This window comes from Rattus norvegicus, chromosome 5 (genome assembly GCF_036323735.1).
Source record: "Rattus norvegicus strain BN/NHsdMcwi chromosome 5, GRCr8, whole genome shotgun sequence".
Lineage (NCBI taxonomy): Eukaryota > Metazoa > Chordata > Mammalia > Rodentia > Muridae > Rattus > Rattus norvegicus.
The window spans coordinates 166194573-166218651 of NC_086023.1; the positions used below are offsets into that span (position 1 = coordinate 166194573).

The 24079-nt window shown below is 43.9% G+C and overlaps 1 protein-coding gene across 9 annotated transcripts in view; it reads left to right on the forward strand.

Moving 5' to 3' along the window:
• Positions 1 to 24079, forward strand: part of Rere (arginine-glutamic acid dipeptide repeats) — a 331790-nt gene that overhangs the window by 145803 nt on the left and 161908 nt on the right. For 7 of the 9 annotated variants that reach the window (XM_008764198.4, XM_006239438.5, XM_008764200.4 and 4 more), the window contains exons 3-4: positions 479 to 549; positions 8077 to 8202. In XM_008764198.4, the coding sequence (XP_008762420.1) occupies positions 479 to 549; positions 8077 to 8202 (197 nt within the window). The remainder of the gene's footprint in view (positions 1 to 478; positions 550 to 8076; positions 8203 to 24079) is intronic. The other 2 variants (XM_008764201.4, XM_063287070.1) reach the window with 1 other exon arrangement.

Here is a 24079-nt window from a genome sequence, read left to right on the forward strand (position 1 = left end):
CTGAATTCTGCATTTGCCACTACTGCCCAGCTTGATGTGTAATTTTTAGTTACGTAATTCTGTTACCTAAAGTTCTCCATCTGGATATGGGTAGTTTTGTAGGGCTTTCTTTCCCTGAGCAGAATCACTGAGACTTTTATTAGGTTTTTTGTAAACGATCAGATGCATGTTTAGAAAGAACCATTACCTTAATGCTATCTATAATTTTTTTTTTTTTTCCCCGGAGCTGGGGACCGAACCCAGGGCCTTGCGCTTCCTAGGTAAGCGCTCTACCACTGAGCTAAATCCCCAGCCCCCGCTATCTATAATTTAATGTTTATTACCCAGAGGAATGTTTTTACTATTAAAAGGTACTTGCCTTGTCATTGATATGTTTATGTATTCACTTACCTAGCTGTTTATTTATGCATTATTTATTTATGGTCTTAAAAGTCTTGTCTATGGCTACTTTTTAAAAAACTTCCTTTTTCTTTTCAAGACTGCGTGTATATCGAGAGTCGGCGGCCAAACACACCGTATTTCATCTGCAGCATCCAAGACTTCAAACTGGTAAGCATTTTCCCATGTTCTGCCTCCTCTCCTCTTCCTCTTCCTCTTCCTCTTCCTCTTCCTCTTCCTGTCCCTCCCCATCTCTTTATTCGCCCCCCCCCCCCCCAGGCTGACATCTTTGATTGCTTCTCGCTGCTTATCCACTGGTGTGTTAACCGGAGTGGGACAGTGCTATCTGCCTCTGGGCTGTGCACTGGAGTAATGTGTTCAGTGTGGCTTGTCTATGGTGGGAATGCTTTTCTGCTGTGACACACAGTGTTTCTGAAGTCTTTACTCTTTTAGTAGCTGTTGTGACAGGCTCAGGTCCTCGCTAGCGTCTCAAGTGCTTTCCTTGCTTTTAACTATTCTTAAGAGCCTGGAGCAAGGTTAGTGATTAATGCCTAGAAAAGGTGAACCAGATGCTGGTTTCCGGGGGCCACTGTAGTTTCGCTCTGATGGTGGGTATATATTATATAGCATGTCCAGTTTTAAGAGTCTCCCAGGAGCCGAGTTTGGGAGAAAGGAGTTTAGCCTAGGGTTAAGGCTGTCTGGATAGTGCTCCTGACAAAATCTTAGGCACACTTTGGGCTCAAAGTAAATCCCTGGGTGTTTGTAAAACAAACACGCTCAGGCCGAGTGAGGTGACACATAACATTTAATCCCAGTGCTGAGAGACAGAGGCAGGTAGTTCCAGGACAGCACTGCTGCACAGACAGACACCCCCCTCCCAATCCCTGTTTTCTTGGCTCAGTATTGTGTACATATGTGTACCTCACACCCATGTGTTTACCTGTTCTTCAGCATTAATATTCTGATTTTTCAAAGATTTCTCTTACTTCATGCAACACAGTTAAACATCACTATTACTGTCTTTCCCTCATACAGATAACGTGTAAAATAATGTTGAAGCAATATCCTTGTGAACTGTCTGAAACATTGTGATCTTAGAATGGGATCCTTTCACCCATGTGAGCCACAGCCTACAGTGCAGAGTAACCCTGAGTCTAACTTTGTAGCGAATGTATTGCCTTTGTATCTGTGGATGCCATATTTCCCAAATGGCGTCATTACTTGAGAGTGTTTGTGCTCACACACATTTGTGATGTTTCAGTTCACAGAACTAAGGCAGCAAAGCAGGCCAGTTGTGCACTCACTTGTAAGATTTGTTCTGTTTGAACTGCTTCTAAGGTCCCTGTCTGTTGTGCAAAGTGGCTTTGCAGCGTTGTCTTTTAAATCAGATGTTTTCTATTTAGTTTTCTTAGCAATGTGAATTTTTGCCATTTTTGGAAATGTTTTCTTTACAAGGATTTTTTTTTGCAGATACTGCCTGATACCTGAAACTTTGGGAGGTGGCCTTGTTTCCAGAAGAGGTTTATTCTGGTAGAGGCTGCAGCTGCTGCTCTTTCTGTGTGTGTTATCTGTGTGTGGGATTTTGCCGAACCAAGTACCAGTGCACCATGGAGAATATACAGCTATGAAATAAAATGATAAAGAATTTTGTTTTAGAGTCCCATCAGATTCTGAGCCCCTTTGTGCCCCCCCCACCCCCCTGAGTGCACACTCTCATGTTTGGTCAGTATTTCTTATAGACATGTTGATTACCGTGTAAGAGTGGCTGTCTCAGCAGAGGTTCCTGCTGAGGTGGGGTAATCGTTTAACAGCAGTAACCGCCGAAAGCTTCTGCTGTCAGTGTTAAAACATTCATGCTAACTGCAAAAGCAAGTGGGGCATAGGGTGCAGCATGTTTTCCGTTCCTTTTTAAACCACATAGTCTTTCGTGTGTTTCTCTTTGAGATTCCGTATTCATTGTCATATAAAAATATTAGAGATGATGAAATATTTGCTCCTAGGAGAAAGATGTTTTTCCTCCTTCCTCAGTTCTGTGTACCTCTTAGGAAAAGATTATAAGGGGTGAGAACAATCTTGACTTTTTCCTCTAGCTGACCCAGGGTATAGGAGAAATAGGCAAGCAGTGGAAATAAGCTTCCTTCCCTCCCTCCCTCCCTTCTTTCCTCTGCCTCTGCCTCTCCCTCTCTCTGTCCTCCCTCCCTGTCCTCCCTCTCCTTCTCCCTCTCCCCCTCCCTCTCCCCTGAGTTTAAAAAAGAAGAGATTGGAGTTGATTTTGCCCATAGCAAACAACATGGCAAAGCAGAAGAATAAAAAAGCTTTAAAAAGAGAATTAGCTTTGAGGTATTGCATGATACAACGTTTTTCTCCTTTGGCTTGGGGTTGTTCTAGGAGCTGTGTTCCCTCAGCATAACAGTCCTGTGCTGTGGTAGGTTGGAATATAAATAAGGTGTGTGCTGGGGTTGTAAGAGCACTGTGGGATGCTCTATGGTGATACTGCTAAAGACAGTAAAGCCAGTGAATGGAGTCATGGGGGTTAGAGCCATGGACTAGTCAATTAGACCAGAATGATTGTGTGTTGAACTCTGAAAGCCTTGGGTAGTGTTTTATGAGCTCGTTCAGTGTGTGAAGGGAAGAGTGTTTGAACTTTATGTGGAGACCTGGATTGTTTTTTTGGCCTTGCTTGGGTGTCTCTCCAGAGTTTATGGCATGTAGAGCATGCCAGGCTATGCAAACAGCCATGTTCCTTATTCTCAGAAGTGTCCAAATATGTACAACTTTTGTGGTCATCTTGTCTACGGGATGAGCTCTCTGGCCTCTGCCTTGGCAAGTGGTTCATCGTCAGAACACACAAGGCTCTGCCGTCTACACTGCCAGGTACATTTACAGCCCACCCTCACAGGGCTGGCTGGAGGCCATGGTGCCGCAGAGCAGCAGGCTCCAAACTGAGCCAGGTCTGGAACGTTAGTGTTCTCCCCTCCCTCCTCTCCATTGTGTTTGGTTTTGGGAACAAACTTAGGTTTATTTAAGAAAAGTGAGAACTCCCAAGAGTGGAGACGGGGAGGGGCTCCAAGGGAGAAATACTCTGAAGGCAGAATTCTCAAGGGAAGTAAATTATGTGTTCTGCTGGGAAACATTGGTTCTTTTATGTTATATTCATATAGTTAACTTATTTCCAAGCCAAGAAAACTAGTTTGTTTAAATATGCAAATTAGAATTGTTCATGGAAGAAGTAGACGAGGTGAATGGACAGCGTGTGCTGACATACAGGCAGGAGGCAAGGCCATCATTATAGAAAGATGCTTCGCACCATAGTTTTCAGAACTGATTTCAAGCAGTGACTCTTCCTTGAAGCAGTGATGATGGAGATAGGATTGTAGGTATTTGTTGACCTGGCCTGAAAGTATTCATTTCTCTGAATTGGGGAAAACTGAGGCTTTACGGTAGTCGACAGAGGGGCTGAAAGGGTAAATCAGGTACTGCATTTATGATAGTAAGGTTGTTGCCAGCAGGGGCCAGCCAGCCTGCATGAGCAGAAGGCCCAGAGGGTGCTAGTGTAGCCACTCCCTCTATGTCCGCCCACGCCTCACTCCTCTCCGCTAGGTTCTAGATTATTCTGCTCTCTGGGAAGGGTGGGTCCACTTGGGCAAGATTGAATGGACCAAAAGGACCTGGAATAACACCTTCAACTTTTCCTTCTGTTGCCCTTCCAGAGGGTTCCAAGGTCACTTTATGCGTCTGGTCTTTCGATGGTTTTGTTTTGATTATTAAGGTGTACTCTATCCCAGAGTCGGTAAGGAACGTTCATGACCAGCCCTCCCACCAGCATTTGTTGGGAACTTGTTATGAGCTTTGTTGAGCCCAACCCAGGGCACTGAGGAAGCACACACTATTCGAGCACACTTCGGCAACCGTACATTTGAGTGGTCAGTTTGTGGTGTTATTGATCATCAGCCATTTTTGGAGAACACCGGATAGGATTGATAGAGAGGAAGACATAACTTTCCTGTTCTGAAAGGAGTACTTGTTTTTAGTAAAAATATTAATATTCTATAATCTCAAGTCTTAAGTATACATGAAATAATTTCTACATAGAAGTAATTGTGGATTCTGAGAAAGTTAACAGGGTGCACTGTTGAAGTGAGTTTTGACTCACTATTCAGTCCTGAGAGGGGAGTTGCTGTTGTAGTGACTGACCACAGTTTGTTTATTCCTAGCTCTGTTAATGATGGGAATGAGAGCCGTGGGAGCTCATGTGGCTATCGTCCATACTTTACCTTAAACACAAGGATGGTGTGGGTTCCCGAGATTGGGCAGTTGTTGGATTATGTATACCAAATAAAATCCCCGGGAAGGATCTGTGATTATCGCAGAGAGTACGTTAGGTAAACCCCATCAGCTCATTGTAAAACAGGAAATCTCATTTCTAAGATTAAACCTTGTCTAAATACACCTTAACATTATTAACCGTATTCTGGTGACTTGTTCGTTGAGTGACCTGAACTGTGGATGGAGGAACATGGTGTTGCATTCTCTGTCTACCACACAGCAGCCATTCTCATGGCTCTGACTATGGAATAACCAAGGACTTCCAGCTGCTAGTTACCTTAGATCATGTCACACCTTGCTATGTATTTTCTTGTTATGTTTGAGCGGCTTTGGGGGGCAGGGTTGGAATTTCTCTTTGAGCTCTAGTATTCAGAAGCCACTCCAAAACACTGTTATCACCCATAGCGTTTTATTCCTGCATCCCTGACAGTGCAGCAAGAGAGAACCGCAGGGAGTTGACCGTCAGCCGCAGCTCTGCACCGGTGACTTAGCGGACTTCTGTACTGGGTACGGCTGTTCTAGTCCTATTTGGCTGTTGTGATTGTAGCATGGATATACAGTGCACGGGCATCTGGGAAATGCTTACTCGTTTTAGCGGTAGGTCAGTATCACATTAGAGCCTTCTTTTCAGTGATATGGGGTGGGACCAGAAATCTTCATCAACTCGAGCTTGTGTAATTCAGAAATTGGGATGTGTTGTTTTGGGGCTGAGATGAATGTTGGTAGGCTGAGTATGTTGGTAGTGTGAATTCTGACTTCAAGTTTTCTGATTCTCATTTCTGATCCATTAGTTGCTGCCTTTGATGATCTTAGTTGGGATAGGGAGACACACACACACACACACACACACACACACACACACACACACACACACACACTCTTGCTTGCGACCTTGCAAGTAGGTCATATTTAGATGGAAAGTCAAGCATGAACATTGTCTAGGATGGGGTCTGCCTCTCGGATGTTGGCGTTTCTGACATTTGTCTCCTTGTGTTGTGATTTGTTTCGTTTGTTTAAAGAATTGTTGTCTAGTATTGTGCATAGGCAAAAGAATGTAAAGAAGATGAATCGGTGCCAAACTCTTCTTCTAGAGCCTTCCTTTTTTTAAGGCACCCATACTTGCTTTAAAAATTTTTTTTAAGGTCCTTAGGTATTGGGATTCTGGTTATATACTATTACCATGATGTACAGGGATGTAGTCTTAGCACGTGTAGTTTTTATAGTCAAGAGATGTGAGCTAGAATTAAATTCTCCTGTGTGGAGTTGGGAGAATATAGTCAGAGGCTGTTGGCTGGCCACACTGCTCTTTACTTACAGAGATCTCAGATGTTTTCTTCAGTTGCCACATCTTTTTGTGTATGTGAATGTCAATTCAGAAACGGACAGAGAAGTATCCACCGAAGTAGAAATCAAATGAAGCTGCGGGAGTCAATCTCAGAACTCACACTCCGTTTCCTCACCCTTCAGAGGTGTCACTGTCAGCAGTGGGCAGACCAGGCTGTTTGGAGCTAAAGTTTTAATGTTGCGTAATTACTTCAAAGCTGGATAATTAATTTTCTCTTAATTTAGTTGGATTTTAGGACTGTCAAGAAGTAATTGAAACTTTGCTTAATTGTATGTATTTCTTTAAAATATTTACCTCGAAATATAATTTATTGAACATGTTATCTTTATGAAAATTTTCAGTGTGGGAAACTGCATATTCTAGTTTTTCTCAGTGGGCTTATAGAATTCGAGGCAATGATATTTCGAGAGGTCTACTGTGTAAGAATATTGCTGAAGTCTTGTTCAAAAATGACCCTTATAACTGGAAATTTACAATATATATATATATATATACACACACACATACATATATGTGGGTCTTTGTATTAATGATCAGCTCAAATTGGCTCAGATATAATCTGTGTTTTCTGATTTATATGATCAATAAGTTGCCTTTAAAGACTGGTTTTCCTTACATGCTTAGAATGTTGTAATTGCTTGAACTGTTTATATATTTAAAACAAAGTGTTGAGAATTGTTCTCCTAGGTTTTTAAAAGTTCCTAAACTCATAATTTGAATGGAGGATTTGATACTTAAATTTGAATTTTGGTTAATCGAATTCTTGGCAGAAGAGATTAATTAGATATTGTTTTATTGTTTATTGTGAAAAAATGCTGACTGCACTCTACACTGGACTGTATTACACACAGTTGCGTGTTCTACTTGGACTTTACTGTGCTCTGGAGTCATGGAAGTTATGTCTCCTAAAGCCATCTACTGAGGTGTGGTAAGAAGGAGAGACTCCACAGAGAATGAGTTAAAAAAAAAACACCCAACACGTAGTAAGATACCAACAGATGCAATAGTAAAGCTTACTTGATTAATTCTTAAATAACTGTATACAACAAGTTCTTATAAGTATTTGAGTCTTGTGGATTCTTTTTAAAGATCATTTAGCACCACATGAAATTGGAGAGGTTGAGCTTTTATAAGCTGTGTGTGCTTGAGTGTTTGAAAGGTGCAACTTGGAGCTCTGTCTGAGGTGTCTCTTGTGTTTAAGGGACAGTACTGGCTTTCAGAAGTTGCTTTTTATCCTTCCGCTGGTTTTAGTGTTTTTAGGGTTTCTTTTTCAAAAGGCTTCTCATACGTGATAAGCTGATTTGTGGGGAGCAGTATGGAGAAAGGTTTCTCTGTCCTGCCTTGACTGTCCTGGAACTTGAATGTAGACCAGACTGGCTGCAAACTCAGAGGTCCACCTGCACCTGTCTCCCAGATGTTGGGATTAGTGGCATGCCACCACCGAGTGGCTGCAGGGATGATTTTTTTTTTTTTTTTGTTAGTTATTGTCCCGTTAGTTATTCGGACATTTTGAGGAAATTCCAATCCGTTCAGTACACTTGCTGTCCTGTCCTAAGCTGCTGTCTGCCCTTCAGCTTTGCACAAGTAGACAAGGGACTGCAGGAGGCAGCAGGACCTCATGCACGTGTGCATAGAAGCTCTTCTGAAAGCTCAGTGTGTCTGTCCGTCAGTCAGGTTTTCTCTCTCTCTCCGTGTATCTGATACCGTGGAATGCTGCTTTTATGATGAGTCAAGCCTGCACTGTGCTTTGGCACTGAATTACCTTGGTTATTTTGAGGGGCACACACCATACGCTTAAGATGGTCTCAGGTTAAAATACAGAGCCAGAAGGGCCATGCAGGTGCTGACACTGAAATGAAAAAGCAGCTTTGACTAGTGTGGGAAGATTAACTCCACCGTGGGAACACATTTTCAGGGGCTCTCTGCTCTTTCTGGACCCTCGCGGACACCTGCTTGTGTGCTGAGTGCCCCTAGTTACCAGGATGGAGGTGTTGGGCACCTTAACTTAAAACTGTTTTCTCTTTTAGGTCCACAACTCCCAGGCCTGTTGCAGATCTCCAGCTCCTGCTTTGTGTGATCCCCCAGCATGCTCTCTGCCGGTGGCATCACAGCCACCACAGCACCTTTCTGAAGCCGGGAGAGGGCCTGTAGGGGTAAGGAGAATCCCGTTTTTAAAAGCTATCAGTATTTTATATCCCATAGGGTATAAAATAGGACATTACCTCCCTTCCCAGAGCCCCTTTAAAAGTGTGCTGTATGCTATGTGTTTGTAAAAGAGTAATAAGTACATGCACAGAGGAAGCACAATACGGGACTTACCTTACCCCTCTAGGACAGGTCCAGACGTGAGTGGGCTCGGTGGAGGGTATTTTGGCACCAGCAGAGAGCATGCTGGGCTGCTGCAAGGAGCAGGAGCTGGCAATCAGCAGCGAGTATGGATGTTGGCAACTGAGATGGGGGTAAGGGGGTAAGTTTAAGTCCAAGTGTGGAATGTGTGTTTCCTAAGGCTCTTTGGGGACCCCAGGCCCACAAAGCTAAACTGTTTTGCCTGCACAGGGGTCACAGTGTAGAATGCTATTCACACACAGTGAGGCTTTTCTGTAGTACTAGTCAAGGAGCCCTTGAGTGGACTGAGGATGGCTCTGCCTCTCCTGGCTGTGCCCTGGCAATCCCTCTGCGACTTGATGAGCAGAGGTGAGTGTGAGATGCAGGAGGCAGTGCTGGTGCCCAGGGCGGCTTTTCTAAGTGCCGTAGCTTCCCGTTTGTGAACTGTGTCACTTGGCGTCTTTTCGGAGGACTTTAATAGTAACATTTCTAGAATGTTAACAGGAGCATCCAAGACTATCACTAAAGAAGCCCAATTAGACTGAACTAGAAAATAATACAGGAGAGCAGTCATTTCACATACACAGGGACAGTACCAGACACTGGTAGTATAGGGTCAGTTATTTAGGTGCAGTGCAGGGTCACTGTCCTGGCACTAAGAACTCTGTGTGCATTTATAGCGCGTGGGCGTGCTTCGTGAGGAGGATTAGAATCCTGAGCTGCACCCTTTGGCATGTCAGTATGATCTAGGTAGACAGGATGCACGTGCCTCCTAAGAAGTGTAGAGAGTGTAGAACGTAACCATACTCTTGTGAGAAGATGCAGGACATCTCGGAGAGCACATGTGAGTGGTGCTGAGGTAGAGATGAAGGTGTCAAATAGAGCTGAAGTCTCAGAAGATTGGCGGCTGCACTGGGCAAGGTTTTGATGGGCTAGCAGGAGAGAGCTTTTGAAGGCTTAGAAAGAATCCAGCTGAGCGCTTAGAAGCCATTGTTTCAGAAGATTCACGGTAAGGGTGTGCACTGTATAAAAGGGAATAGGGCTGTCTCCTTGTGTGCAAGGGAGAACACGCCCATAGAGATTGCTGTCAGTAATTATAATAAGCCGGGTGTGGCTGCACATGCCTGGATTCTCAGTACTGGGACTGAAGGCTGAAACGGCATTCTGAGTGCGGCTGTAGAGTAAGACTTGTTTACCGCTCCTCCATCTCCACCTCCCAAGTGTAACAGAACCAGGAGGAATGCTTAAAACAACACTGCCAGTTTAAATGGTTGCTGAAATCACTAGGGAATCAGACCCCAGCAAAACGGATTCCTATGGCAGCCTTGGATTCTTGAGGTAATAAGCACACACAGTGGAAGGTAGAGCCTGATCCAGGGGGTAAAACCCTCAGCACTGGAGAGTTACATCCTCCAGGGACAAAACCAGTGCATCTGACTGCTTCTTTGTGAAGCTTCAGTCAGACATATCGTTCTTTTATATATCCGAGAAATATAGTTTACTTACAGGCTGGTTCATATATTTGCTCTGATCAATGTGATGTTAGTTTAGACTCTTTTATTTACTGTGGTACTCACCGAGATTGGCTGAAAGGATTTTAAATTTGCCCATTTTACACTGATTTTTTTAGTAAGCTTTCTATATTAGCCTTAGTGATGATCAGTATTGCTGTTTTTCTGCATCCGCTGAGGATTTAAATTCATTATTAGCAGAGTCCTTGGATGGCATTCTCAGTGTAGATTAGAGAAGAGTCGATAACATGGTGATCAGTCTTCCTTGAGTCAGATGCTGCTGCATAAGGCTAATTGTATTGATTGGTCTTTAATGGTTTCATGCTGCCAAAGTCATTCTTGCTGGATCCAGTTGGCAGAACCCCCATTCTCATGTGGAGCCCCCATAAATTTTGCAGGCACACAGATCTAGAATAGTGTAATGAGAGAGCTGCTCGGAGAGAAAATTGATTACAGGGTTGCAGACAATGTCATTAATGTTCCTTCTCACGATGCACTAGACGGCTTTGCTAACAGACTATTTTTGTTATTTAGTTTTAGAGGATAACATTCATTGCATCATAATTTAGCTTTCTCTGCATATGCAGCCAGCAGCTGATGCACAGGCAGAGTGTGGGGTTTTCTGTCCTCTGTGCAGTGAGGGACGCTCAGGCCAAAGCACGGCTCCTTTGTGTTCGGGTTTGTCTTTCCATTAACCCCATGCTGCTCTCCTTGACCTCTACCGGATGTTCTGAAGGACATGCTACATGCTGCTGTGAGACAATGCTCTGACCAAAGCATTGTAAGGAGGGCCTACATGTAGTTGGAAAGTCTTGACAACTTGAGACCTACAGCACCGTGCCCAGCCAGCTTTCTCTGTCTTCTTCCCCCCGCCCCCCACCCCGTTTCTGCAATCTGGGACTGGAGCCCTTGGAATGCTGTTGCCTACATTCAGGGCTATCGTCTCATTTCAGTTGTCCTCATCTAGATAATCACTCTCAGACATCCCAGAGGCGGGTATCCTAGGTGATTCTAGATCCTTCAAATTGGCAATCGGCATTAACTGTTACAGGTTCCTGTGCACCATTTATTGTTATATTATTGTTATTATTATTGGGACTAGGTCTCATTGGGTTACTCACTTTCTTAACTTTTGAGCTCGTCAGCCTCCCAATGAGCTTTGACTAGAGGCACACACCAACATACCACACTCACCAAAAGGTTAGTGTGTGTGTGTGTGTGTGTGTGTGTGTGTGTGTGTGTGTGTGTGTGTGTAGGGTGACAGGTGCTCTGAAGGTGGAGTTAGAGATGATGTGCCTACTGTGGGTGCTGCTGGGACCTCAACTCCAGTCTTTTTTAAGAGCAAGCCATCTCTCCAGTCCAAGAACAAAGGGTGTCCTGCTTGCTGTCCGACCTTTGGTGGTTCTGTTAAAGCCGCGTGCTTTCTGAAGCATAGGGCTGCTATAGGTTCCCTGCATCTGGGTCATTGTCTAGATCTAACACTAGTTCTACTCAGGTGTGTTACAGCCTGCTCAGCCTGGAAAGAGTTAAATGTTGGTATTCATGTCATGTGAAGTGTAGTGTTAATGTCCCAGATTAACCTCTTGTTGTCAGCAATACAGATCCATCTACATTAAAGTAAACTGGGAAAGCATTGATTTGCCATTGTCCAAGCAATGGCACTAGATTCTACTTGACTATTTAGAGACGGTGTTTAAAGAAGGCCTATGGAAATCATAAGGGAGAGTTCTCAGGTCAGCTTTATGTTGACTGATGGTTTCAGAGACTATAAGCTGTATAGGTGACAAAAACTCTTAACGTTTTTATTTAATGATGTCAGTAGGATTTCTGGAAGCATTTGTAGAGCTGTGCTTCATAGAAATGGGATTTCTGGCTGGCGAGGTGGTGGCGCATGCCTTTAAACCCAGCACTCCTGTAGGCAAAGGCAGGCAGATCTCTGAGTTTGAGGACAGCCAGGCCTACACAGAGAAACCCTGTATCAGGTAAAACAAAACAAACAACAATAAAAAGCAAAAACAAACGAAGCAAATGGGATTCTGGGCGGTGGTGAAAGAGCTCGTGTGCTTTCAGTTCTGTGGAGCCTGGATGCCTCCCCCCAGCTCTGTAGTATGTCTTCTTGCAGTTTATAGATGGCAAGCTCAGGTTATAGTTTTGCAAACTGTAGAAAAGAGCCTACTTTTTGACCTCTTCTTTTCCTCGTTTACCTTGCTCTGCTGGGTTCTGGGCCCCTCTTCTTCTGCAGTGGACACGCTCCTCCCTCAGAATCCTTCTGTTCTGTCCTGCTTGCCAGCTTGTGCCTTTCCCTCTGCTCAGCTGCTGCGTCTTAGTGCTTTCTGGTGGGGACCCTGGGGTGGGGGTCATTTGTGGTTTTCATTTGAAACTATTCCTCCATAGCAGTGACACCTTTCACTCCTCATACTGTAGTGCCTTGTTCTGTAATCACGTGACCTGATTTCTCTGAGAATCCGTGTGCTCACTTGTGAAACTGCAACAGCAGCAGCGACGACCGTGATGGCGAAGGTGAAGAAGAATTCAGCAGTCCTAGTCAGTCCCCGGATTGCTATCTTTCCCAAGAGTGTCCCAAGAGATTCTGGGGATGTGGGTTGATAACACCAATCACAGAGAGAAAACCCTTATTTTCCGAGGAGGCTGCAGGTGTGAGCTGTAGTGGGGGGCTTGCCCAGCAGGTTCTACTCCCCCAACATTTAAAGTAAGCGTAGACTTTGTGTTTACATCCCACACAGTTGTGAAAGGCAATTTGTAAGATCATTTCAAATCAAACCTCAAAATTAAAAGAATCCTCAGTGCCAACATTAGTTCCGTCAGGGTGGCTGGTATTTCTTTCTGAGTAAACAGTTGCCTGTGGTGAAACAGACGGCTTTTAGCTCAGGCTGTTGGGAGCACCCATGTCACTCATGTACAGACTACACTGCTGGGTTCTGCCGCTCTTTGCCACCCTTACTGTGTTCACTTGTATGAACACTGCGCCTGGCACAGTGCTGCTGGTCAGCAGCACCAGCTTGTGTCTGACCGCCATTGTGTGTAAGCTTTATTCTCACCCCCCCCCCCCCAATTTCTTTCTCTCTCTCTCTCTCTCTCTCTCTCTCTCCCCCTCCCTCCCTCCCCCTCCCTCCCTCTTTCTTTCTTTCTTTCTTTCTTTCTTTCTTTCTTTCTTTCTTTCTTTCTTTCTTTCTTTCTTTCTTTCTTTCTTTCTTTCGGGTGAAAGTGGGTTTCTCATGCTGGAGAGATGGCTCAGTGGTTAAGAGCACTGACTGCTCTTCCAGAGGTCCTGAGTTCAAATCCCAGCAACCACATGGTGGCTCACAGCCATCTGTAATGTGATCTGATGCCCTCTTCTGGCCTGCAGGCAGAATGCTGTAAATATAATAAATAAATAAACCGTAAAAAACAAAAACAAAAAAAAAGAAAGAAAGAAAGTGGGTTTCTTTCTGGCTATCCTGGAACTCATTTGCCTCCCAAGTGCTGGGATCAAAGTCGTGTGCCACCTCGCTCAGCTAGGTAAGGCTTATTTATAGTCAAATTAGAGTTTGCTTGTTTCCTTGTTTCTTAATTGAGACCAGGTCTCACTGTATCGCTCTGGTTGTCCTAGAACTCACCGTATAAACCAGGCTGTTGTCAAACTGACAGAGATCTATCTGCCTCTGCCTGCCTCCTGAGTGCTGGCATTAAAGATGTGTGCGCCAATATGCTAAGCTATAATCAACTTTTTGCTTTTGCTTTTCAAGACAGGGTTTCTCTGTAGAACTTGATTTGTAGAGAAGGCTGGCCTTGAACTCAGAGATCCACCTGCCTGTGCCTCCTGAGTGCTAAGATTAAAGGTGTGTACCACCACCAGCCAACTTAAAATCAAATTCTTAATGGCTCTGAACTTGGTTGAATTGATCACTGTATAATCCAAAACACTGATTTGTTGAGAAATTTAAGATTTACTTCAAAATGACAGCAGTTCCTTCATCCCACCCCAAATATTGAGCAGTCATTGTACCTGGCATGAGGTGACCTCGCTGCTTCGTACTGTCTTCTTGGCTGGCTTGGGAGAAGCCTGCGCTTCATGTTTTGGTTGTTGAGAATTGAGTTGAGTGTTCGTTCCACTTACGAGATAGAATAAAACAGCACATTGTTTTCGATAATTGAGAAAGGTTTTGGTTTGTGTTTTATATGGTATTGCACCTGCTGTTTCCATCTCGATGGTCAGTCTTAACTTGCACAGTGAAGCAGACTTGTTAACCAACAGCTGGGGATGTGCAAGTCTCTGGTGCAGAATCACAAGCATTCATGACAGAAACAGGAAACGGGATTCCTGGCAGCCATATTTAATCTGAAGCAGTGCTATTAAGGTTACAATGGCCCAAGTAGGAAGACACATGTATGAGGCCAAGGAGTCTATAGGAGGGATGAAAAATGACAGAGAATTCTAGGCTACTGTTTGAGAAATCGTGTGTCAGGAAGGTGCTGTGGCTAAATTCTTGATGTTGTCACTGAGCTGTGAGGCCGAAGATAAAGCATCCCCCTCTGCTGAGGACAGAATCAGTGCCTACTCCTGGCTGTGCTATTATTAAGGGCTCCCTCCCCACGTTCCATTCTGTGGGATTTGCCCATGGTGTAGGGAGATTTGTGAGGCACTGTATTGAAATCAGCCAGAGAATCCCTTTGGACAGTTCCCTCCCACTTCACTGTGCTCTTGAACAGATTTGTGATTTTCTTTGTCTAAATGTCTTTGTATATTCCGTAAGTTATCTGTTGGGCACACACACTATCCCCACCCCTTACTTATGTTTGTTCTCTGTTTTCAGCTGTTGATGCCTAGCTGACAGATTTTTTCCGTGATACCCAAGTACCACACACATTGGGCATATTTCATTACCCTGCAATACCGTTTAAGCTGTGTTTAACTGTAAATTCTTGCCTCATGATGCAAATTAAGTAGAAAGTCAGGCTGGCGTACCGGGTTGCACAGGCTCCTGTCATCAGCTGCTTGGAGGCGAAGGCAGGACTGTAAGTTTAAGGCCTGGCCTGGGGATTAAAGAGGGATGCTGTAATAAGAAAGAAGCTAAGGGCTGAAGAATAGAAGCCTTCACACAGTGTGTTTGGCCACTGCATCTACTCAGGGAACTTAGAACCTACCTATTCTGTAAGGGAGATGAAATGGCTTCAATGCTTCAAAACTGGTAGTGTGATGATCATAGTTTTTGGTGGAGGTAACATTGTTGCTGAGGGAAGGGTTTTTTTTTTTTTGTTTTTTTTTTTTTTTTTTTTTTTTTGTCTTAACCCTCCAAGGGCAAGGCTGAGTTAGAGACATTTCCAGCAGAACCAGAAGGCAAGGCCAAGCCCAGTAAAGAAACAAGAGGTGACTACCTTAGATAACTGCTCAGAGTTTAAAGTCTTTTCTCTGCTGTACCTAGGAGCTGATTGTGTAGGAAGGTAGACTCACAAGGAGAAGCAGACAGAGAAAGAAAGCATTGAAATGTGTGCATCCAGGGCAGTGGCAGTGGCTTGTGTGCACGGCCTCTTGCCTGGTGTGTGCAGCACTACAGGGAGGCTGTGGTGTTTGGGGAATCCGAGGTTTCCCTGGACAAGTTGACCTTAGTTGGCTTTGTGTGAACAGTGTAACTTGTAATTGCCTGGCTCATACCCAGCTAGTATCGCATGCCACCTCACACTGGCTGCTGTTGAGTCTGTCAATTGCCTATGGAAGATAGAGGAGTCTTAGCTCTTGTGTCTGCCTGTCCACATGGTCTGCCACCTCCTCGAGTTGGTTGTTTTCACTGCCAACCTGACTTCAGAATGCATTTAAGTTGTATTTAGGATGCATTTTGGTTGGTGGAGTAAATGCAGGACACAGGTGGCTGTCCAAGTGGGGGATGCAGCAGGCTGGCTCCTGTACATTGCTATCCTAGTAATTCAGAGTACACATTTAAAATGCTCAACTTGCTTTGTTAGAGTGTTCTAATGGTAGTTGGAGTTCTTATAAGCGTATTATTATAACTGGGTAGACATATCACCCACTCACATTGCAGAGGACACTCAGTGGTCCTATTTACTACTTGGATGAAATGGCCCTTCCTCTGCTTGCTCTTAAGAAAATAGGGATTACTTTTATGATGTCAGACAAAGAAGTTGAGTTTTCTAGAAAAGGACCTAGAATATTTTTCATTTCATTGGCTTCTTGTTTGAGTTATAATCTCAGAGACTTGTTTTTAAAATGTAAACAATGTCACATTAAAAGTGTACTTCATTATGAATTAAATGGTTAAGTACTTGCTGTTTTAACTACTGCTAGGAGTAGTATGAGGCCGGTTCCCTTTCCCCTTTACAGACGGATCCTGCCTCAGGCACCTGCCTTGTCTGGTAATGCTTGTGGTCTTGTGGGTTGCTGAGGTTGACGTTTTCCTGTGTTTGAGCAGTGCCAGCATTGAGTGCCAGCCCTGCTTCCACAGCCTGCCACTTGGATTCATCTCTCTAAAGGAATTCCTTTTCTTACTCAAACTGGGTTTCTTCTGGGGCTTGAACCCGGGATCTTGCCAGGGCTAGGCAAGTGTGCTATACTCTATGACTGGACAACTACATCACAAGTCCTTCTGGTTCCCTCAAAGGTACGGGTAATACCAGTGCAGGTCTCTAGTTATTTGTCATATCGACGTGCATCTGACATACTGATTGAGGATCTTTTGTATCTGGGTCAGTTCTTTTCTAGGCCAGTCTTCAGTCTGCTGAAGTGAAGCTATAATCCAGGTGCTTGTCAGACTGGAGACTGCTTCCTGCCCCTCTAGAGAGAGCTGTCATGTTTTGTGTAGTTGTCCAGTAATAGGTATACATTACCTATTGATGGATGCTTTTTCTTTATTCTCTCTCCTTGGGAATTTTTAAAGATTGATTTTTAAAATGTGTGGGGTTTGCGTGTATATTTATGTACCATCTGGGTACCTTGTGCCCAGAGAAACTAGTTAGCGACGGTGCTGAACCACCATGTGGGTGCTGGGGATTGAACCTGGATGCTGTGTAGGAACAGCCAGTGCTCCTAAGGCTGACATCTCTAGCCCCTCTTTCCCCTTTTTTGGAATAGAAATTTCACAGTATAACACAGGCAGCCATTGGACTTAATCCCAAGTCACTTCACCAATGCTGGGATTAAACTCACGCAGTATTTTACTTAGCCTGCTCTAACAGTTTTTTAAAAATCATTATTTTATGTATATGGTTGACTTGTCTGTGTACTATTTGTGTTTCTGGGTGTTGGATCCCCTGGAACTGAAGTTAAATGAGGTTGTGAGCCAGCACAAGGTACTGGGACCCAAACCCAGTGCCCTGTAAGAGCAGCCAGTGCTCTCCCTAAAGCAGAGTCATCTTTCCAGGCCAGACAGAGTCCTTGTATACACAGGCCTGGCAGACTTTCTCTCTTAAGGGCCAGATAGTAAATGTTTTCTGTTTTGTCTTCTCTGTGGTAGCTGTTCCCTTTTGTCAGATGTTCCATACACTCATGCTCAGCTGTATGTTTTTATCCAGAAAAGACTGGGGAAATAGGCAGATGTCCAGGGGAGCGGGGACCCTTGTCTACAGGCCCCTGAGACAATAGAAACTTGATGGTTTCCTGGAGTTTGCCTTCCTCCTCATGATGCTTCCTGTTGCTCACACTGCTGTAAGGATTGTGTTGTGGTTTGCACTTAGTGGAGAATTGACTTCCTTCCTATAGTATTTGAGCTGGGAGTTTGTATGCCTGTACCTCCACCTGCGCTCGCAGCTCATATCTCCGGCTCTCATCCCTTTCCTTTTGATTGCTTCTGTGTAGTAAACAAGCAGATAGGTGAGACGATCCTTGCAGGAAACTATTGTCTGACCCTGGCAGAGTTTTTTAAACAATAGCTTTCATTTCTTGGAGGAGTTTAGTGTGTGCTGTAAGCTTTTTTCTTGTTAATTAGCTTAAATCAATAGAAATATGAGGTTTAATATGCAAATTATAATATATTAATAAAGGTGATTTCCTGCTTGTTTTTTAATGTCCTAGCCAGGTATTTATGTACCTGAAACATTTATTTAATGAAAGGAGGGCTTTTCTGTTTAATCTAGTACTGACTTGAGAAATACCGCAGTCTCTTTTGTCAGGCGCAGTGCCTGCACCCATTTAGGTGAAGGAGATTTGCTTAAAGTAGTCCACCATTGTAGATGACTTTTCTTTTCTTTTCTTTTTTTCTTTTTTAAAGATTTATTCATTTTATTATATATAAGTCCACTGTAATTGTCTTCAGATACACACGAGGTACAGACAAGGGCATCAGATCTCTTTACAGATGGTTATGAGCCACCATGTGGTTGCTGGGAATTGAACTCAGGACCTCTGGAAGAGCAGACAGTGCTCTTAACCACTGAGCCATCTCTCCAGCCCGACTTTTCTGTTTGTTGTTTTTTGGTTTTAAACAAGACGGCTGTTTGATAATATGTCTTTGTTTCCTGGGAAGTGAGGATGGCTCCACGCCATTACATAATTACTTCTAAAGAATGTTCAGAAATCTAACAGTGGTGGTTCTTGAGACTTTTATTATTATTATTATTATTATTATTATTATTATTATTATTATTATAGAAATCTCTATATTGAAACACAACAGATTATAATTAAGCATGACACAGTTTCTCAGTGTTTGAGAAGTACTCCTACTGGACAGATGTATCTCAGAGTTTGGGGATTGTTCTCTAAGTGTTGTTCAGTTTGGATTCAGTTACTGCGTTGTTGGCTACATTGTTACAAGCCTTCAACCTGGTGTGCCCGGTTGCCACTGTACTCCCAGCTACTTGAGAGACTTGGCAAGAAGATCAGAGCCCAGGAATTTGAGGCCTGTGTGGGTAATCTGAGGCCCCATCTAGAAAACAAATAAAAAGTAAGAAATCATCTGCAGTTCCTGTCTTTCCTTTTTCCTTTTTTTTTGTTTTTTGTTTTTTTTTTTATTAATTGCTTGCTGGCCTTATAAAATGTGGCAAACTCTCAGTGTAGCCATTCAGTGTAATGTGCCTTCCCTTGCTGACTGTGGCGTTTTGTTGATCTTTCTATGCAGTGGTGTATAGACGTATGTCATTGTGAGCTCCCATCTCTAGTTTCCGTTGTGTTTTATATATGATTGTGATGAGGTCATTTCAGTTCACTGAGAACTTGATTGTTCGTGGAAGGGGGACCCAGCTGGCTTCGTTTCTCTAATTCTACACTGGTTGACTGTGCTACTGAGACAAGCTGTTTAACCTGTCGGGCATTGGTTTTCATAGCTGTCAGATGGAGACGCCACTCACCTCACTTACTTCTCAGGGTTGCTCTCGAGAGAATGCTCTGTGACGCTGTATTTTATGACAAGTAGCGTAGGCAGCATGTGGTTTGTAGGGCCGTCTGTTGTTCTGTAAGATGAGGTGAGCCTCCAGGCAGAGGGAGGCTCCTGCTCTTGACTCTGTCTTCAGTGAGGAGGGCTCACTGTGTTCGCAAATGGCCGCTGAGCTGTAGATGCAGCACACCCATCCTTAAGGACTAGGACTCGAATGTGACGCAGACTTCACGTCACCAGTCCACTGGGAGATTAAGTACAGAGACAGAGAGTAACTGATTAGAGGCTTGTTAAAGCCAGTTGGTACTCCTACAGTATTTTAATTGTACTCTGGAAAAACATGGCTCTGCAGTGGACTTATAGTCACTGGCTGCCCGTAGACAAGCAGTGAAAGGCGGGGAGACATAGGCCTGGGCCTTTGGTAGCTTGGCTGCCACTGGGCTGCTTGAATGTTGATCTTGGCTCTTCCCCAGTACTGCAGGAGCTCTGTTACTGGGGGAAGTGGTAGATAGCTGTGTAGGGTGCTGTAGGAGCTCTGTTCCTGGGGGAAGTGGTAGATAGCCGTGTAGGGTGCTGTAGGAGCTCTGTTCCTGGGGGAAGTGGTAGATAGCCATGTAGGGTGCTAGCACTGTGTGCTGGGATTGCAGCATTCAGCACAGAACCAGATCCCTAAACACAGCCCTTCTCCTTTACCTGGGAGGTAAAACCGTTCCGGGATTAGAGATTTATCTTACGAGAAAACATTCAGAAAATGCTGAGAGCAGACTAGAGTTATGTAAAGACCATGGGGTTTGGTTGATAGAAATAAACATTTTCTTTTTTAGAATTATTTATTTATTTTATACCTATTTTATATGAGTCCACTCTCCCTGTCTTCACACACACCAGAAGAGGGCATCAGATCCCATTACAGACGGTTGTGAGCCACCACGTGGTTGCTGGAAATTGAACTCGGGACCTCTGGAAGAGCAGTCATCGCTCTTAACCGCTGAGCCATCTCTCCAGCCCAGAAATCAACATTTTCAACAGATTTTTATATGTCTGTTTATTTTAATGACTTAGAACTAAAATTCTGAGCTGCATTATAGTTCATTCTCTTGAGTTAACATTAATTGTTTTCATGCAGGTAATATGTGGAAAGATGACTTTAAAAAGATTTGAAACTAACATGAACCTCTTTAATCTGGCATGAAATATATATAGGGTGGAAGTCGGTAGGGGTAATTTTAAAGACAAGCTCATGAGAATGAGGTGGTACTGGGTATAGTGGCTCATGCTTGAAACTTCAGCCATCTGGAGATGGAGTAGGAGGACCAAGAGTTCAATGCCAACCTAGGTTACATTGTGAAATAATGTCTCACAGTTAAAAACAAGGCAGCAGTGAGGCAAGGGCAGTTTGGCGCTGACCGCACAGCGGTAGAGTATTGACGTCAGTCAGCACTGAGGTCTTTATCTGCGGCACACAGGGTCCGTGCGGCTGGTGCCCAGCTGAATCTGCCTGAGGAGTGATGCTTGCCTCTGCCCTGCCGGCACTGCTGTTCACATAGACATCTGCCCTCTCTCCCGCTTTCTGGTTAGCAGAGCTGCAGCCGATGCTTCTCAGAAGCAGGGTTCAGATGGAGTGTAGGGTCAGTGCTTGCTTCTCTTTGTCTTTTTATATTTTCCAAATCTCTCTGTACTCACAGAGACGCAGACACACAGGTAGAGCATTTATGTTGTTCATGAATCACTATGATGTCCAACTGTCTCCCAGACCTCTACTGGCTGCCTGTTCCCTTATCGTAACAGCCCTTTCTTCCCTCCAGGATTAACCAACACCCTGAGGTAGAGAAGACATTTTTTATATCTTATTTTTGAGTGTGGCTTTCTAGGTAACAGGTTTTTTCGGTCTATGATAAGTTTTCCAAATCTGTTACATAATAACCCATCCAGTCTTCCCTCCCTTTCCTTGTCCTTAACCAAGGGGTTTGGCCATCTGAGCTTTACTGTTTGCCTGGTGCCTCCATCCTCTGCATTTCCTGTGTGTTGGATAGTTTTAGCTCTCATCTATCTAAGCAGAATTACACTTAGTTATTACACTTAGTGTTCTAGTGCTATGAAGGCACCATGACCATGTCAAAGCCATTTAAGTGGCTGACTTCCAGTTTCAGAGTTTTGGTCGGTCATGGTCATGGTGGGCAGCATGTGAACACTCAGGGCTGACATGGTGCTGGGAGTCTGCATCTGTGTTCATAGGCAGCAGGGAGAGGGAACCTCGGCCTGGCTTGGGCTTCTGAAACCCCAAAGCCCACTCGTAGTGAGTGACACTCCTCCTTCAACAAGGCCATATTTCCTAGTAGTAGCTGCCAAGCATTCAGAGCTGTGAGCTTGTGTGGCTGTTCTCCCTCACCCCACCTCATCACTGCACTGTGTGTTTGTCAGGAGCCACGTAGTATCCGATTTTATTGTATTTCTATCCAGCCAATCCTTCGAAGTTACAGATTGGAAGAGTCCCTTTTATTCCTCCTTGTCTGTGGCAGTCAGGCCAGACCCTGTGAAGACCGCCCCTCCCCTTTATTATCTGTTCCAATGCTGAGCTGCCATAGAGGCATCAAGGACGTGCCATTGATGGGTTTCTGTTCATGCTTGTAATCATTAATCCTTAGGGAAGCCACATTGCCCCATCATGGTTAGTGGGGTGCTTCTTGGGATTGGCTCTGGAGTCTTTTTTTATTTGACCTTGGAGTTTGATAGTTTTACTTGACTGTATGTGAGGGTATTCCATCCTCAAATATGCCTGCTATAGAACCAAAAACTACCTCTCCACGACATTGTCTAGTTTCTTTTTACTGGGAAATGATATTTCAAAAACAATCCAGTTTGTGCTTCATTGCTGCTGGGTTGGGTTTTTATTTCTAGGCCATTTGATTTATACTGAATGGTGTGAGAATGTATCTAACTTCAAGGGAAACTGGTCAGGCACACTGTAGTCCTGACGATACACCTGGCTGCAGTCCAAGGTCGCAAGCAGAGCCTGTATCTGACATCAGCTGGAGTCCACTGTGCTCTCGGTTCCCAGAACACAGACGCCAGAATTAGAACATGTTATAATTAATTATTGTCTTTATCGTGTCTCCCACAGAATAGTACAGAGTAATAATTACTAATGTTGGTACTATTACTCACAATTCTTAGAGCTATAGAATAAAAGGTTCAACCAGTTGTTGGGGTGCACGCCTGACTCTGCAAGCTGTGCCTTTATTGGTGCAGAGCTCTGCTGTCAAAATACAGTGATGACTTCCTTCTCTTACAGTTTGTGTGGCCATCATGTAGACGAGTGTGTTTCCCCTCGGGTCAGGTAATGTGAGCAGAGAGCATTTGAGAATGATCGTGAACTTCTGATCTTCCTGACTTGACTGTACAGGGACCATAGTAATGCAGGCGTCTTCACCATTCTCTGTAGCACTTTGTGGGGTTGTGGGGGATGTAAAGATGGTGTCTGACTGAGTTTATAATCCCGAATGGTAGGGCTATGGGGTCACGCCATCAGATCTGACTGCTTTGTGTCCTTTTTTTTAAAAAAAAAACCAAAAGTTGTTAATATTATTATTATTATTTGTATGTGTTTGTGTGTTTGACCCTGTGCCAAAGCATTCAGATGGGCAATTTAACAGAGGTCAGTGCAATTTCCTTCCTTCTTCAACCTTTTAATCTTCTGTTTATTTGGTTCTTTCTGTGTGTTTTTTTTTTTTTTTTGTTTTTTGTTTTGTTTTTTTATTTCTAGGTGATTTTTTTTTTCCTTGCTTTTTTTTTGCTTCATTTCCTGTAGGCGCTTTCCTGTTTGAGGCATCTATTTGACAGTGCCTTTGGTTTGGAATTGCTTGTTAGTTTGTCTTAGACTCCATGCGTGCACGCACTCCACTTGAGCTCCTGACCTTAGGCGGTTTTGGAAAGGACCTCCCTGCGCCCTGCACTGACCTGTCCTTTACAGTCCTCAGCCTCCCAGTGGCAGAGTATATAATGTGCTGCTCTGTAACGCCTGCTTTCTCTTGCTCCTTTTGTAAATTTAATTTCCGTAAAATTTTAGACTGATGTGGTTGAGTAATATGATTTCCTTTTAATTTCAGAACTTTCCTTAGTTGTATTGTGGCTTTAAAAAACAAACAAAGCCCAGAAGTAGTGGCACACTCCCTTAGTACTAGAAGCAGAGGCAGGAGGATTTTCTGAGTTTGAGACCAGCCTGGTGTGCAGAGTAAGTTCAAGGACAGCCAGGACTACACAGAGAAACCTTGCCTCAAAACTAAAACCACCATCACCACAAAGCAGAACACAAAGCAGCAACAACAAAAATGCTGTCCTGGACTCTGAGCTCCAGTTCTTTCATCTTTGACTTTTACTGGAGCTTTTTTTTTTTTTTTTTTTTTTTAAGTCTATTTTTCCTGTTCTGTTGAACTTTCTTTCTATTACTTACAGCTTTTCCCCTGCAGTGGGGCCTTGCGCAGACAGGGGTGTGTTAAGGGCTGCTGTTAGAGCTCACAGACTCTGTTTACTCCTTTAGCCTTACTTTGTCTAACCTGTGTGCCTGGCCCAGCCCTCCCTCTCTTCAACACAGGGGCACCTACACTTCCTTGCCTCTCACATTCCCGAGGCTGCTTTTCATCTCCTCCCAGACATGACGGCTGATGGGAATTTATCCTGTCCTTGCTTGTGTGCAGAGTTCATGTAAACATCTGTGTTCATTTGGTTGTGCTGTCAGCAGGCGTTTGTTTTGACTTACTATTGATCTATTTTTATGTGAGGAATGTCTGCAAGCTGTGCTATCCCTGGAGCTATCTTCTCAGTATACCTGGGTTGTTAGTTTTTATCAAAATGCCTTTTTATTTACCCCCAGG